The 17,715-nt window shown below is 42.9% G+C and overlaps 1 protein-coding gene across 3 annotated transcripts in view; it reads left to right on the top strand.

Annotated features, from left to right (window-relative positions):
• The window catches only part of PTPN23 (protein tyrosine phosphatase non-receptor type 23), a 198,878-nt gene that overhangs the window by 73,834 nt on the left and 107,329 nt on the right, over positions 1-17,715 (top strand). For all 3 annotated transcript variants that reach the window (XM_078781746.1, XM_078781737.1, XM_078781750.1), the window contains exons 17-18: positions 2,629-2,833; positions 9,080-9,234. In XM_078781746.1, the coding sequence (XP_078637872.1) occupies positions 2,629-2,833; positions 9,080-9,234 (360 nt within the window). The remainder of the gene's footprint in view (positions 1-2,628; positions 2,834-9,079; positions 9,235-17,715) is intronic.

The following is a 17,715-nucleotide window of genomic DNA, read 5'->3' as shown; positions in this document are numbered from 1 at the left end:
TTTAGACAAGCAAGATGTAGATACCCGCCATTTATGCTGCTTCAGGGCATGGCCTTAATGTATGATGATGCTTCTCCTTGGATGGTAAATGTGACGACCATGAATCAAGTGGATTTTGGTTGGGAAGTTCTAAAACATCCTCCATTAAATTCATTATTGGGCTGGCAGGATCGCCTAGGTTCAAGTCCTGACCCAGTTATGAACGGTCATCCTGGTGTTTCACATACAGAGTGAGGCATCAAAGTGTGAGCCGCCCCTCTGATGGCCATTAAATGGGCGTCCCATCTTCCAGCGTTAGTTGGTGAACATTAAAAATCCCACAATGGCCTTTTCAGAGAGTAGACGAGTTATCACTAGCACCCTGGCCAAATTACAATTTCCTGCTTGCCTACAGTGGGTGATGCAATATAGCGACACAGCCGCAGTAACAGCGATGATGCCACCAGCAGCCATGGGCTGCATTCAAAATTGAATGACCAGTCCATATTTTGTCGCCGGTGGTTTTTCCATCTCTTTGGACCACTAAAAGAACATCCGATTGGCATTAAATTTATAAACGATGGACATCAAAGCACACGTTCTGAAATTGCTGTGTACTCATCTGAAAGATTTATATGTAGAAGGCATTAATGTGCCACCACGTCAATGGGATCTGAGAAATAGCTGAGGTTGAATCAAACCTCCAGATACTTTTTCATGATGTACAATAAAAAGTCCACATCAACCATAAGCAGCCACCCTCGTTTAGCATAGTGGTGTTGTATCATGAGCGGTGATTTATCCATGGATAGCAGCATTCACTCCTGGATTTAAAAGTTATCCATCCATGCAACATATCTACAGTGGCCTGCAAAAGTATTCACCCCCTACCAATAATGCCACATTTAGATGAATTGGGAATCATGTAGAAACAATTTTTCCTAATTTACTTTGTTATTCATAATTGAAGAGATTTAACTAAACACTGTTGTAGTTGAAGGATGTTACATGTCAGGAATACCTGTAAAAAAAAAAAGTGCAAATCACAATTCACTGATTGCAAAACTGCTCAGCCCCTTAGGTCAGTACTTGGTGGAAGCACCTTTTGCAGCAATGACTGTGATGAGTCTTTTTGGGTAAGTCTCTACCAGCTTTGCACAGTGAGAAGGTGAAATATTTGGCCATTCGTCACATGAAAATTTCTCTAGTTCTGCCAAGTTTGATGGGGATCGTCGATGGATTGCAATCTTCAAGTTTCACCACGAATGTTCAATTGGGTTCAAGTCTGGACTTCATTGGGTTTGTGAGTGGGCCACTCACGAACATTTATTTCCTTCTTGTTCAGCCATTCCAGTGTGGCTTTAACTTTGTGCTTCAGATCATTGCCCTGCTAAAATGTGAATCTCTGACCCAGTTTTCGATTAATGACGGAATCGGGCAGGATTTCATCAAGGATTCTGCTGTACTTTCCACCGTCCATTGTCCCTTCTACCCTGACATTCTTGCTAGTCCCTGCTGTCTGAAGACAGTCCCATATCATGATGCTGCCACCACTATGCTTGACAGTAGGGATGGTGTTGACTGGGTGATGTGTAGTGTTTGGTTTGCGCCAGACGTAGTGCTTTGAATTTAGACCAAAAAGTTGAATATGTCTTATCTGACTAACAAAACTTTTCTCCACATGCCTGCAGTATCATCAAGATGCTTGTTCGCAAACTCCATCGGAGCTTTTAGATGTCTTTTTTAGTAATGGCTTCCTTCTTGCCACCTGTCCATAGAGACCAACTTTGTGAAGGGAACAGGGTATTGTTGATTGATTAACACTGACCCTCATCTCAAACATAAAGCCTAACAGATCTTACAAAGTCATTGTTGTATTTACAGTGACATGCCAAACCAGTTTCTACCTTGCGCTCCGGCCACAACAACATTGCCTCAAAAAGGGAAACATGATGATTGTCATGGGGTCTGAAGGCTAACCCCCGCTCTAGCAGGGGAAATGGCCTTGAAAAGGGGAAAATAATTCCTGCTTGCCCAGCTGCTGAGTTTGGTTGGGTGACCTGATCTGGGTAGAATCTGGGTGATGTGATTTATCTTCCACTTCTTAATGATTGGTGAAATCATACTCAAAGAGATAATGAGTGACTGAAATCTTCTTATACCCCTCTCCTGAACTGTGCGTCTCCACTACTTTATGTCTGACTTCTTTGGAAAGCTCCTTGGTCTTGTTTGCCTTGCTGGTTGACCAATTCAGTTGCACCTTAAAACTCTTTAGATAAGTGGGGGATCTTAATTTTTAGAGTTAAACCAATGATTACATACAGGTGAAACATATTGCACTTGTTTTGTAACCTTTCAAACAAATAATTTGCTCCTGAAATGATGTGGGGTTAATTCGGCAAATTGTTTGACTACTTACACAACTGAAAGTCATCTCATTTGCTCTGCTAATCTAACCTTTTCACATTTTGTCTGCATTTTTAGCTTCATCACTTTGGAGTAGTCTGTGAAGACTCAATATATTAAGTTTGATTTCAAGGCTTCATTAAATAAGCTTGGGTGGAATCCAAATGTGAAAACTTTGGAGGGGGGTGAATACTTTTTCAGGCCACTGTACCTTGCTTTATATTTTTGTTCTTGGTTTCACAGGAGGTGATGGGTTCTCGGTCTGAGTCTAGTGCAATCAAGGAGCTGAGTCAGGAATGGGGACGTTATGTGGAGGCTCTCCAAAAAGCTAATGTTACGAACCTTGAACTGAGGAAAGCAATGGAGAGTCATGTGGCAACCCTGCGCCTCCTAACAGGTCCACAAGATGAGCTGAAAGCTTCTCTACCAATGATGACCTTCACTGAAGGTGAGCTTGATTCTCAGACTTTTGCCATATTTCTGCCCACTTGATAGATTTTCAGGTGATTGCTTCAACTGATCTATCAAGATTAATATAATCTCGAGGGAAAAAAGTTCACATTGGTGACGAGAAGGGTGACATCACTTTGTCTCGAGTGATATCATTTGGTACAGTGCCTTCAGAAAGTATTCACTCTACTTGACTTTTTCACATTTTGTTGTGTTACAGCCTGAATTTAAAATGGATTACATTGAGATTTTAAAATACTGATCTACACATAATACCCCATAATGCCAAAATTTTATATTTTAGAAATTTTTACAACATAAATGAAAATCTGAAATGTCTTGAGGCAACAAGTATTCAACCCCTTTGCTATGACTCCAAATTGAGCTCAGGTGCATCATATTTCTTTTGATCATCATTGACATGTTTCTACAACTTGATTAGCGTCCACCTGTGGCCAATTAAATTGATTTGACTTGATTTAGCAAGAAACACACCACACCGTCTTGCCATGTGTTGATCGTAACTACCAAGTTTGGTGAATTTCTACACCGTTTAGGAGGAGAGAGCGTGATGGACATACTTGAATACAATGTCCTCAACCTGCCACCCCTGTTTTTATTTTTTTGCAAAATGTATTGGGATAATTAATTTCAAAGAAACTTAGCTCTTGGATATGTGGAAAATACACGATGCTGTTTATGTACATATTCATATGTGGAGTGAGGTGAGATGTTGTGCGGTGTGGGGGTTCATAAAAGTTGTTCTCGATACACCAATTGACATGGTATTAAGTTGTGCCCCCAACGCACACACAGCTAAACATCGTCCAAATTCATTTTTCCGTGTGACATTTTAAAACTCGCACAATGCCTGCAAAAACATTTAAACAATATCATTTCACAATATCAACAATAAAATTATCTTGCGTAATAATGGTTGTGCAACAGATGTGCATATATTAAAAATATTCTGCCCTTATGCCACTATATGCATGCCTATGAAGCATTACATGATATCCCAGTGCCCCTTGCGTGTGATTTGTTTAAGAAATGGTTGCAGTTGGATAGATCCATATTAAACTCGAACTGCACTCGGTAGAGCGCATACGTGCTGATACGTGCCAGGCTGAACAATTTACGTTTTGTGTCCCGCTGATAGGCTGGATTTGGATCCAGACCTGAAACAAAATCGAATTGGCTTGAAATATCATGCCCAACAGTATTCTTGGGGGAAATGCCAGGGGCATAGAAAAGGCTCCTTTATATGGTATGTGCCATGTAGCAAAGTATAAAAAAGAAGTGTTATCCTGGTTCCTGGTTACAATGTCTTCCTGGTTACTTCCTCCTCCGGTATGATAGACCTGAGCCTCGTCCTGGTGGTGGGGTTGCTATCTTTATCAAAAACTCTCTTCCTCACTCACTTTTCACTGCCCTCTCTCCACCCCACCCCCAGGAGTACCTCTGGCTACGGCTTCCTCTCTGCTCCCACCTTTTGTTCATATGTGTGTTGTACTGTGGTCCAAACAGTGATGACACCATTTACATTTTGCTGTCTGACAACATGGACCAACTTCTATCCACCCATCCCAACTCTCTCTTCCTCCTATGTAGCGACATCAACTGTCATCATGCCAGCTGGCTGGTTGTGGGTACCTCTCACCAGCCATGGCATCTCAGCAAAGGACTTCTGCGACTGATTGGGACTGACACAATCTGTCAATTTCCTGACACTGATCTCAGTCAACGGAGCATCTTGTCTTCTATACTTGGTTATGACAAACTTCCCTGCAAATGTTTGCTGCTCTTCTTCTGCTCCAATCGGTTCTTCTGATCATGTGCTTGTTAAAATAGATATCTCTCTGGCCATTCTCAGAGAGCCTCTTCAACGTCGACGAGTCTGGCATTTCACTCAAGCCGACTGGCATGGTCTTCAAGCAGCCATCAATCATCTGGACTGGTCTGCCATCTCTACTGCCTCTGACATCGTCTTCCTGGGAATTCTTCCAAAGTAAACTGATCTCTCTCATGCACAGATTTATCCCATCTCATCTTCAGTTGTCATACCCTTCCTCCCATCCATGGTACACTGAATCTTGTGGTGAGGCAGTTACTCTGAAACAACTTGCCTCTGCCTCTTGGAAGGCAAATCCAACGGAAGGCAATCTCAGTTCCTTCCAACCAAGCTTGGAACCAGTGTGTGTCTACCCTCAGGAGAGCCAGGATCTCTCCACTCTCAAGACTGAACTCTCAAACCTGTCTCCTTCCTAAAAAAATCCTGGTGGCATCTGATCAAATCTGTTTCTGGTGTTTGTTCCCCCTCCATCCCTTCCCTTCCCTTTCCTCAAATGGCTACACAGTTGCCACCGCACGTGACAAAGCCGAATGCATCAACTCTGTGTTTGCCTCAAACTCTTGTGTCCCAAACCCATCTCTCTCTGCACCCACCTTACTCAGTCGAACCTAGCTGCTCCTGGACTTTGTGTCCTCTCCTGACAAGGTGAGAAGTTTGTCAAACTGCGACTCTAATTCTGCAACTGGACCAGGCGGCATCAGCCCACGGGTCCTCAAATCCTGCTCTGCCGCTCTTTCACACTCTCTCTCTCTTTCTCTTTCTCTTTCCCTTTCTCTTTCTCTCTTTCTCTTTCTCTTTCTCTTTCTCTTTCTCTTTCTCTTTCTCTTTCTCTTTCTCTTTCTATCTCTTTCTCTCTCTCTTTCTCTTTCTCTCTTTCTCTTTCTCTCTTTCTCTTTCTTTCTCTCTTTCTCTCTCTCTTTCTCTTTCTCTTTCTCTCTTTTTCTCTTTTTCTCTTTCTGTTTCTCTTTTTCTCTTTTTCTCTTTCTCTTTCTCTTTCTCTTTTTCTCTTTTTCTCTTTCTCTTTCTCTTTCTCTCTTTTTCTCTTTCTCTCTCTCTCTCTCTCTTTCTCTCTTTCTCTCTTTTTCTCTTTCTCTCTCTCTCTCTCTCTTTCTCTCTTTCTCTCTTTTTCTCTCTTTCTCTACCCTCTCTACCCTCTCTACCCTCTCTACCCTCTCTTTTGTTCAAGGTTATCTGCCATCTGCTTGGAAATCAGCCAACATTACCGCTTTACACAAAAAAGGTGTAAAAACAGATCCTTGCAACTACAGACCAATCAGCCTACTCCCAATTATCAGCAAAGTCATGGAATCCATCATTGCTTCAGAAATCAAATCCTTCTTCTCCAATGGCTTGATCTCTAATCATCAATTTGGTTTCAGACCAGGTCACTCTACTCTGGACATGCTGCTTCTGCTGTCTCAACAATGGATAGAGGTCCTCAATGCCAAACAGGAAATCAGAGCTGTCTCCCTCGACATATCACGTGCCTTTGATACGGTCTGGCACCCTGCTCTGCTCACCAAACTCTCCTCCTATGGTATCCCTGGAAATCTCCACTCATGGCTTGCAGACTTCCTCTCTAGTCGTAGTCAACGTGTGGCCCTGAATGGATTTCTCTCATCTCCCCTTCCTGTTCAGGCTGGATTTCACCAAGGCAGTGTTCTGGGCCCTGTGCTTTTTCTGGTCTTCATCAATGATCTCTCCGACTCTCTGGAAAATCGTCTCTATCTCTTTGCTGATGACTCCACTCTCTGCCGCTCCATACCTCATCCCTCAGATCGGCAGTCTGCAGCCTCCTCACTCTCTGCAGACCTGGACAAAATCACAAACTGGTCAAACAAGTGGAGCATGTCTTTCAATCCTGACAAATCTCACATTCTTACTATGTCTCTCCGAAAAGATCGACTGGACAACCCTCCCATCCACTTTCTGAATAATCCTCTCCAAGAAGTTCTGTCACTCAAGCTTTTGGGTCTCACTATCTGCCATTATCTTTCTTGGGAAAACCACATTTCCAAGCTTGCCTCCAAAGCCAGTTGCCGACTGGGCATCATCCGTCGTGTGCAGTCCTTCCTTGGCACACCTGAGCTTCTCACCACATACAGGGCTTTCATCCACAGCTCAATGGAATACTGCTCTCCCCTCTGGGCTGATGCTCCTGCCTCACACCTAGCTCGGCTTCACGCTGTTGAAACCAAAGCTTTCTGTATCATTGGAATCTCCCGCGATGAATCTGATTATGAGGGCCTTTCACTCACTCGCCGCAGGCAGGCAGGTGGTCTTTGTCTTCGACCGACTCCTATCCGGCCTAGCTCCCCCAGCTCTATCTGTGCTCTGTCCCCCAAATATTCGTACAGGTCGCACAAGATCTGCCAGAAACCCTCTTCTGGTGAAACTGCCAAAATCAAGACTCTCTTGCTGCCACCTCTGGAACAAACTCCCTCACTCTCTTCAATCCCACTCCTCCCTCCAGGTCTTTAAAACAGCTGTTCACCACCATCTCTTATCTTTTTCTTATCACCGTCCACTAATTTCTTATCACCACCAGTTGTTTTTTTGTGATTGATATGTTAGCTCTTAGACAAGCCTCGATCTTGTCTAAAAAAAACCAAAAAAACCCCCCCACATCCCATAGCATGTAGAAAATGTCAAACAATCGAAAATAAGGGACATTCAAAAAATCTCGTGTGCATACTGGGCTACCCTTGTGTTCTTAGGAGGAACCAAGTAATGCTCTATAAAAGTTCATATAAAGGTGTGCCAACTTCATTCATTCATACAGCTACATGAAGAAGTAAATATTTTATTTGCCAGATGTGGGGCACCCCTTTAATGCAGATTTTGATGCGGTCAATGTGCCTTCTTTATGTATCAGATATGCAACTTGTGGCCAAGTTTCATCAACAACGTGTTTGTAGTTTTGGAGAAGAGAGCAAATACCTCTTTAGAGGGGGGTGGGGGTGGGAGGGGGGTCAATAACCTCCCCCCATCGACTCGCTGAATGAGCGCAAATTTTGATGTGGTCAATAAACCTTCTTTAGGCATCAGAAATGAAGCTTATGGCCAAGTTTAATCAACATCAGGCTCCGAAATGTGTAGTTTCAGAGAAGAGAGCAAATGCCTATTTTGGGGGAAGGGGTCAAAAAAATCCCCCGTAGAGCCCCTTAATGAGCACAGATTTTGAATTTGTTTTTAAAGCCATTAATTAGACTTATTGCCCGATGTATGCCGAGTGTGAAATGCCATGAAATGTATATTCCAAGTTTGCGCTAGTTTCAATCTCTAGCCTTTGAGATACGAGTGCCAACACATTTTGGACGGATGGACAGACATCAACGTGATTTTGAGGGTTTTTTTCATAAAACTCAATGTGGAAACGGATGTTGGTAAAATTTGGAACATATTACCTCGATGTACAAAGTATTTACTTCTGAAATTTGCAGCCGATTTCGTCCAGTGGAAGCCGTGAAATGAGTTTTCAGTCCCCATGTTAAAGTTGCATGGCTATTTTCGGCGGTTGCACGAAGTTACCCGGTGGGAGTTTTCAGTCCCCATGTTAAAGTTGCATGGCTACCCCCGCTCCAGCAGGGAAAATGGCCTTAAAATGCATGTTGTTGTGTTGTGTATGTTAAAGTTGCATGCAGAGAAACGATCCCATATTAAGGGAGAGGGGTGCTTTATGCCTCCCCTGATATTGTTTTGGCTCCATCGCTCAATGGTGAGAATGACTTTTTAAAATTCTCATATCTGGATCCGGATCTTCACCAAAATCTGATCATTTCATCCTTATCACACACCCAATCGGTCTACCAAATTTCGTCCCAATCCGTCCATATGGGTTTTTGTTTTTTTTGTTTTTGTTTTTTATTAAAGATATCCTGGTCACAGACAGACAGGGGTGAAACATAACATCCGTCCACCTTTGGTGGGGAGGTAAAAATGAAGTCACTTTCACTAGTCTAGCTGCTTAGAGAGGTATTGATTGTGCCCGACGTTTCGACCACCAAGTAGACAGCACAGGGATCATGCACCAGGTGTTATGCGCGCACAGAGGGGGGGAGGTGGGGAAGGCATCAGGTGACTGCAATATGCAGGTGATGAGACTGCAATGTCGTTTTAATCATCACCTGTGATCCTGGATGAAGAAAACTTATTTAAAACATCGAACCTGATCCTTGCCTAATCGGTAGCTATACTCTGTGATCGTGCCTTATTTTTGAATTTTGAACTACAAACATGTTATTTTCCTTTTTCTATCTATGGTACTTTCAGTTTGAAGTTGACATGTATATTGATGATTCTATCTGTATATGCAAGTCATTTTTGTGCTTAAAATGTAAAGTTTATTGTACTTCTTAAAATCCTTTTTGCTTGTTTTTTTTTGTGGTGCAGAGGACGAGGTGGCAAGGCGTGCTGTGCAGCGAATGCTTGGGAAAGTTGAGGAGATGAGTGATCAGCGAACAAAACTAGAAAAACAGCTGCGTGACATGATCCAACAGGATGATATCACTGAAACACTGGTCATGGAATCGCGGAACAACCACCGGGTAGGCATTCTCAATTTGAAAGTTTGTGCCAAGGCACCAAAAGTATATTTGGTGACAATTTGCAAATGGGTTACTGGGCCTTGAGATGTTTGTCTTGAGAACTTTGGCTAGCAAGGTCATTTTGACGTTTTATGCATCCAAGCTGAAGGTCTGAGGTACTGTATTATGGTTTTGGGTTGCCTGCCCATCTGTTGTTGTTTATTTTGTTACCACGATAACGTGTGAACAAATGAAGGGATGTCAACCAACCTAGATGCAAATATGGAATGTAATACCGAGAAACCGATTGGAATTTAGGTTACAACGGTTAAAGGTTGTTTGACCTTCAATTGAAACTTTGTTTCCACAAGAAATTGTGTATTACGAAGGAGATTTCAACCAAACTTGGCACAAGCGTGGACTGTAATACAAAGATGAACTGATGAAATTTTAGTCATATGCCCTTCGAAAATAACTTTGCAGATCTTAACTCGAGTTCGAAGCTTTTGCTGTTCTCTCTCCTACTTGTCTCTCCCCATCTCCCTCCCTTTCTCTCTCCCTCTCTGTAACACTCGGTTGATATCCATCATAGGTGTAGGTTAGAGTCCCTGTATATAGAGAGTTGTGTCGACTCAAATTTGGACGCCATTTTGTGTCTAAGTGTGTCGGATTAGATATACATGTACATTCGCGATATGGGGTGATATATTCTAAACCTGCTAAAAAAAATTTTACTACACATATTTTGTCTTATTATTACATACAGGTGATATTTGTTTTGTCAAAAACTCAGCTATTGCCGTGAAAAAGAGCTGTGTGGTGATATTAAAAGTGGTATGGCAATGCATATTACAAACCAACACTGCATATAAGAGCTAACATTATAAGTAAGACAAACCAATGCTGTCGTTCTCTGAATTTTAATAACTTTTAGAAAGGAGTGTGGGCATATCCAATATTTTTTAAAGGGTGCCGAGAGCAATTCCGGTGTAGGACTTCCAGCCGACATATAGTCTAACACACTTAAAACAAATTCTGTACGTGGTATTGCCATATTTCTATAGTGTACAACCTTAGTTTTATCTAAGGGATAACAGCTTTTGAAAGTTGAGCCAGTTTTAAATGTGGGTACACAAATACACCTGTTTTACTGCATTAATCACCTAGAAATATTGTATGTTTTGGGAACGATAGCTGTCACCAGGTTAAATATATAGGGATTGTCCAATGTGCAAAATCTTCCATCACTACAATTTGGCCATAAATCCCGGGGTGGGAAATATTTGAGCAAATATGCCACAAGACGCATGAGCACTGTACAAAGCAAACAATAACTCGTCAAATTTTGGACGTATGGATGGCTGCACAACCCGCAAAAAAATTGAGCAGGGTTCTTCCCACGGAAATGCATTTTTGGTCAGCTCCTTGAAGATTATAAACAAACACAAATCACTTCCCTTTAAAAGGGTTTTCAATGGACAGACAACCAAAAAAAAACCGAGCAGATAGAATTGCTTTTGAACATCGATCATCAAGCGGCGTGGGCCTACCTGGCAGAGTCTCGAGGAGTCGATCGCTTTCCAGCTCTTTCGTCTGACTTTCGCTTCCCAAATTTGTCTTCTGACTTTATCACTTGGAAATCTATACATCTTATATTTCCCAGATTGGTTTGAACAACCAAAAGCAGAACAACCAGTCATTTTGTTTGGCAATAAACAACATTCCCGTACCAAGCTGACGTTCACGCACGGTGAAGTTAGACACAAAATGGCGCCACGAAATCACGTGACCAGAAATCTCGGGTCAGCGCATGGCGCAACTCTCTTTATACAGGGACTCTAGTGTAGGTGCATCAATCAAGCCTTTGCATAAATTTCCATTTTCTAGCTTTCTAGTAACAATAAATTTACCATTACCCCTACATACATGTCACCCTGAATTATTTATTGGCGCTGAGGAAGCGCCTCTAGCGATTGACTTCCAGCCAGTGTAACGCTAATTCCTGTCACAGGAATTCTGAGATCATATAAGTGGGCGTGGCAGTTCCTGATTGGTTCGTGTTGGGGAACGCCTTCTCGCTGCCGACGTGACGTAAATTCGCGCACGCTCACTGGTGATTGGCGCTGAGGAAGCGCCTCTAGCGAATGACTTCCAGCCAGTGTAACGCTAATTCCTGTCACAGGAATTCTGAGATCATATAAGTGGGCGTGGCAGTTCCTGATTGGTTCGTGTTGGGGAACGCCTTCTCGCTGCCGACGTGACGTAAATTCGCGCACGCGCACTGGTGAAGCTTACTCGATCTTACTCGATCCCATATTACATGTACTTTCATTGCATACAAATTATACTTCCTCCTAGAAATTCCATGCCCGAACCTCAGCGCAATCCAAGAGGATTCACTTGTTTATTTATTTATTTATATACGCACACACTTTACCATCACTGATTACATCACAGAATTATTTATCTACACTCCTTTCAAAATGAGCCAAGTCAATTTTTTTACATTTTTTTGTTCACTACATTAAACTATTTTAACATGCATTTAAAACAAAAATACCAACAACCACGTTTTTTGTTTTTTTTGTTTGTTTTTGGTTTTTTGCTGGGGAAATTGGGAAACCAAGTTAGGGAAATTTATATATATATATATACACACACACACACACACACACACACAGTCATACCCCGTTTTACGCCATTTCGACCTACGTCAAATCCGACTTGACGACACTTTTCGAGAGTAAATTTCAGTTCAGCGAACGTCATGTGCGACTTTACGTCACTCCTACGGACGTGAAAAAAATTAAACAATTTAAACAATTGGATGTTTTAACGTTTTAACGATCGTTGTTTTAACGTTGATGTTTTAACGATCGAAACAATTTAAAATACAATAAAAAGCACATTAAAAATATTTAAAAATGTACGTACGGTATACGTACACGTAGCTGCTGGTTCTCATTCAAAACAAAGGCGACGCCATATGCATTTTGTCCTGTGTTGCGGTCGCGTGCTTGCTTTGCCTTTCGCTGGTATTTTTGTGATTATTCCTTTACTGTGTAAAACAACCAATGTAACATAACGTGGCAACGGCGAAACATGACGATGCCAGCTCGGACGAACAGTATACGTTTGTATATATATATATATAGGCAGGACCCAGTACCTCCAATGACGGGGGCTCATAGTGCGAGAGGACTGGGGGGTGATAGTGGGAGATAGTGTCCGATGTAGAGGGATGGTAGCTCTACCATCCCTCACGTTGGGGCAAAGGAGCAGTAGATTTATGGGGTTTGGCAGTGTGAACTAGCCGAGGGCGGGCTAGGATATTGTTAGGGATTTAGAAGGATGACAATAGGAGACCGAGATTTAAGTAGAGACATTGATACAGGTAGAGGGGACGTAGTCAGATTAGGTGGATGATAATGACGAGGGAAGTGCTTAGTATAAGGGAAGACGGGGAAAGCACCAGTATTAGAGGGAAATAGTTAGTTAAATGATGCTGTGTGTGTGTAATTGTGGGTGCCTCTTGGGCTTGGTGAAATGAGGCATTGGTCGAGAATGGTTGTGTGTGTGAGAGAATCTGGTTATCGTTGAACTTGGTGAAATGAGGCAATGGTCTGGGATGACCGGAGAAAGTGTATGAGTGGTGTATTGAGGACATGTGTAATGGTGTTGAGTGATTGACTTGCATGGGGTGCAAGTGGATAAATGGAGAGAATACTTGGTGTGTGGGAATAAATGGTGTGTGGAGTGAGTAGTGTGGATTGAGTGGTGTGGAGTGCATGGTGCGAAGGAGTGGTTGGGGGAGGATGGACCCCTTCACGAATACCCGGGGAGGGTAGTTTAAAGTTAGGTGGAGGGATTAGGTAAATTGTTTGGAAATTGACATCTGTGGTGCAGGGAGTAGTAGCAAGTTGTTGCTTTGACGGGTGCATGAGTGAGTGGAATGACTGGGCGTGTGGGCTTAATTAGTGAGTATGGTTAAATGGGCACTCCGCCACTGGTAGTCTGTCGGCCAGGTGAGGCTGCAGGTAGGCTCTGGGAGCCACGTAGCATTCAGTGTAGAGTTCAGTGGGGCCCGAGGATCCTAAGAGAGGACCCGGGTAGCCCAATGCCAGAGAGGGCATCAGAGGGGTGAGAGAGCCAGGAGGGCCTTCCCCGAGTTATGGTAGTTGGAGCTAGGCAAGCTCGGGTGGTGACATCAGTGGCGGAGGTGCGCAGGTAAGTAGGACCTGCTGGTAGAGCCACACGACCCAACCCCAAAATTGTGCGAAGGCACAGATAGAAAAAAGGGGGGAGTGAGACCCCAAATTTGGTAGGGCACCACAGGGTGGGTCAAGGGGAATTGGTTTTTAGAACCACATAGTGTAAAGAGGCCAATTGATTGGCAGGGCAAGACCCCGGGTAGTTGAAAGAGTTAATGTCAATAAGAAGGATAGTTAGGATGAAATCTCTTCGCACCATCCACATCCACTCACCAAGGTGACAGGACTCCACACCAGGTTTTGCAGATGATTTGGAATGAAAGACGCATCATGACGTGGGTGAGACATTGTGTTTATTCCATCTCTTCCTTCTTGGGAGGGATTGGAAACGAATTTGGCATAAAGGGGGATAGAAGAGACAAGACGGTAGACGGAATTTGTAAAGTGTAAATACGGGGAGGGGCAAGGGTAGTGTAGGTTGACATGGGGGGGGGGGGGGGGGTGACGAACGGCTAGGGACGAGCTTTCTCCGCTCCCTCCCCGCGCCCCTCATGTTGCATTACCTTGTTTTGACGTGTACCCTTGCGCCCTTTCTCCCGCTAACCTCTGCTTTGTCTTTCCTCCCCACCCATGGACCCATATCCTTTGTTGAGGGGAGTGTGCAGGAACCCTGAGCTGTGCGGCTGCACTTTTGTCGTAGATATACCAAGTAGATACCCTTGATGCATATCCTTGTAAAGAACCGATCGATGTGCACATGTGCATGGATTTGCAAATGCCTGCCTGTACGTCGTTTCTGCGTATATCGCATCGTCCAAAAATAAAGAAGCAAGCAACTTCAGCCGCTCGAGGAAAGACGGGGCTCGCCTACGACTCGGAGGCGAGCGTCGATCCCTGGGGCGGCCGGGTTCACGGAACCCTGAGCTCGTTCGTTCGTCACACACAACATGACACGACCACCAGTGAAACTGCTCCGACACGTTGGGTAAAGCACGCTGTGGTGAAGCGGGCCGCGGAGCCACTCGGCACACAAGCCAGCTCACGGTTGACACGTCCGTGCCGGTCACCCCGTTCGAGGTGAAGACCTGACCGATAGAAAATAACAGAGGGACTCCCGACGGGGAGCGGCAAAGATTCAGGGCGAAGCCGCAGCCTCCTCCAGTTATTTACTCTAGTTTTACGAATTACGGTGTTTGTCTTCATTTTAAGGCATTTTAAAGACATTACGCCCGGTTTACATCAAAAACCGAGTTACGTCATGGCTTATGGAACCAATTAATGACGTAGGCTGGGGTATTACTGTATACAGTATGCATTACTGTATTACTGTATACTGTATACAGTAATACCCCGGCCTACGTCATTAATTGGTTCCATAAGCCGTGACGTAACTCGGTTTTTGACGTAAACCGGGCATAATGCCTTTTAGCTCTTTCACGAGCCTCGATGTTGTATACAAAAAAAAAAAAAAAAAAAAGCCTTAAAAATGCCTTAAAACCAAGACAAACCGTAAAACTAGAGTAAATAACTCGCAAAAGTATATAACTATCGCTAAACCTTAAAGAACACTAAAAACACATTTTAGTCATATTTTTTAATGAGTAATGAACACAATTAATAAATGAATTTGTAAAGAATAATAAATAAAATTAATAAGATTATGTTATTCACCTTAAACATGGCGTCTCTTCTGAACACAAACACACATTTTAGCAGTCTTAGCCGGCGGCGCTTTTTCAGTGACGTGTGCGAGAATACGTTCCCTATCATGAATGATGGTCGATACCGTCGACCGTGGCAGCCCTAAGGCATAGACCTTGTCGCGAATCGGTAAATATCAACAGAGGGCGCTCCACTGCAAAGCATGATGGGATCGAAAAGGGGGCAAAGGTAAACACGAACCCAGAAGAGGAAGCGTCTGTCTACGATCGACGCTGTTTACGGAAAGGAAGATGGCTAATGTGAAAGAAATTCAGCGTTTTTTGGCATTAAAATCCAGCGATTTAAAGAAATATTTGAGGGAAAGGGGGGTTCCCATTGGAGAAGAGAAACAACCTGCTTATGCAAGAACAGTTCCTGAATGTTGAAACCTCGATCGGCCATACAAATATCGCCGGGCTGGAACTTGCCTACAATGTTCGTCATCTTTACAATTTTTTTGTCCGACGCGTTTCCTCCTGTAGGTTTGGAAATGTATGAAATTGTTCCGCTAGGTGTAATACCAACAAGGCACTTGAGAGTAGGTCTTGACTTATATTGGCTGTACACTTGCGAACAAAACTTGGGAGACGGTGCTTTGTCCTAATCCAAAGCGAAATACGAGGTCCTCGTCGCGAAGATTAAGCCGAAGCTTCATGAGTGTCATGAGTAGTTGATCCTCTAAAGATTGAGATCGCTTAACCCCGGGTTTTGTAGTACTAGGGCATGCCCGTACTATATATATATCTAAAATTATATCCCCCCCCCTCTATTTACATGAAATGGTTTGGTCCAAAGCGAACGGCTTGCGAGTACGGTGACAATCCCCCCCCTCTATTTACATGAAATGGTTTGGTCCAAAGCGAACGGCTTGCGGAGTTTGGTAAAGAAATCGCCATAGCGTGCACGTAATTAGTTTTAAAACATAGTTTAACGGCAACATAGTTTGCCAACGTGAAATAAATGAATACGCTCTCAAATGTGCCGTCCGAGGCAGAGTCTGTTCGCCACGTTCGGCACACGTGATAGCTCGCTGCTCTCTGATTGGTTGAATCGTTTTTTGGACATAGCTCGGTAACTACTTCTCCGATTAATATGTCGCAAATTAGTTTTAATTAGTTTTACAACATAGTTTAACGGCAACATAGTTTGCCAACGTGAAATAAATGAATACGCTCTCAAATGTGCCGTCCGAGGCAGAGTCTGTTCGCCACGTTCGGCACACGTGATAGCTCGCTGCTCTCTGATTGGTTGAATCGTTTTTTGGACATAGCTCGGTAACTACTTCTCCGATTAATATGAAACCTTGAAAAGGCACATCCTCGGGTCCCCAGCAATATACCTGGCAAGTTTAAAGTATATCGGACCCGTGGTTGTCGAGAAACAGCGGTCACAGACATACATACATACATACATACATACATACATACATACATACATACATACATACATACATGCATACATACATACACACAGAGATTACTGGAATTATAGATAGATTGTTTATTTGCCAGGTCTTGTCTTCCATTGATAATTTCCCCTTATAATAATGAAGGTTCTGTGCATGAGGGGATACTTCTGCTAATAACCACTTAAACAGGTCATAACTAGGTAAACCTGTATAAAGTTTCACAAGTTCATCACAGTTTGCTATGTCCGAAACAGTAAGCTTCTTGTTACATACTGCAATGGCGGCTTTCAGTTTTGCGACGGTGTCCTTGGCTTGCAAATACTGGCTCATGAGCTGATCACAGTTCACAGTTAATTTGTTAATTTGTCACAGTAAAAAGTCCTAAAAGTAGTTTAAAGTGGTAAGGATCACGTTGTGTGTCAATGTAAACAAGCAGTCTGTCAAAGTGACAGCGACCGCCGGCGGCGCTATTGCCCCTTTCCGATCCCATGACGCATTGCGGTTCCGATTCGCGATAAGGTCTTTGCGCTATCACCGACACTTGTTCACCTTTTTCATACCTTTTAATCAGATTTAACTTATCTTCCATCGTAACCACATTGCGCTTGGAAACACTAGCATTATCCTTCTTAGGACCCATGGCAAACACAGACACAGTAAAGGAATACTGTACGTCACCTCTGTTTTGAATGAGAACCAGCAGCTGTGCGTACGTACAGTATACTGTACGTACATTTATATATTTTTAATGTGCTTTTTATTGTATTTTAAATTGTTTTTTAGCTTCTTTTATTGTTAATTTATGTACTATTTTATTTATTTTAAATATATTTTTAAGGGAAATTTTTTTTTTTCACGTCTGTAGGAGTGACATGAAGTTGCACATAATGACGTTCGCTGAACTGAAATTTACTCTAGAAGAGTGGCGTAAAGTCGGATTTGACGTAGGTCGAAATGGCGTAAAACGGGGTATATATATATATATATATATATATATATATATATATATATATATATATGTATATATATGTATATATATGCACATACATACATACATACATACATACATACATACATACATATATTGTCGTGCAACCGCCGAAATTAATATCTGGCGGTCGCGGATGCCGATCACGAAGGCTTTAACTCCGAGGCGGAAACTCAATGGCGGATTCCAAAACC

This window comes from Myxine glutinosa, chromosome 1 (assembly GCF_964187855.1).
Source record: "Myxine glutinosa chromosome 1, kmMyxGlut1.1, whole genome shotgun sequence".
Taxonomy (NCBI): Eukaryota; Metazoa; Chordata; class Myxini; order Myxiniformes; family Myxinidae; genus Myxine; species Myxine glutinosa.
Note: the sequence above shows the minus strand (reverse complement) of the source record. Positions and strands in the feature narration are given on the sequence as shown.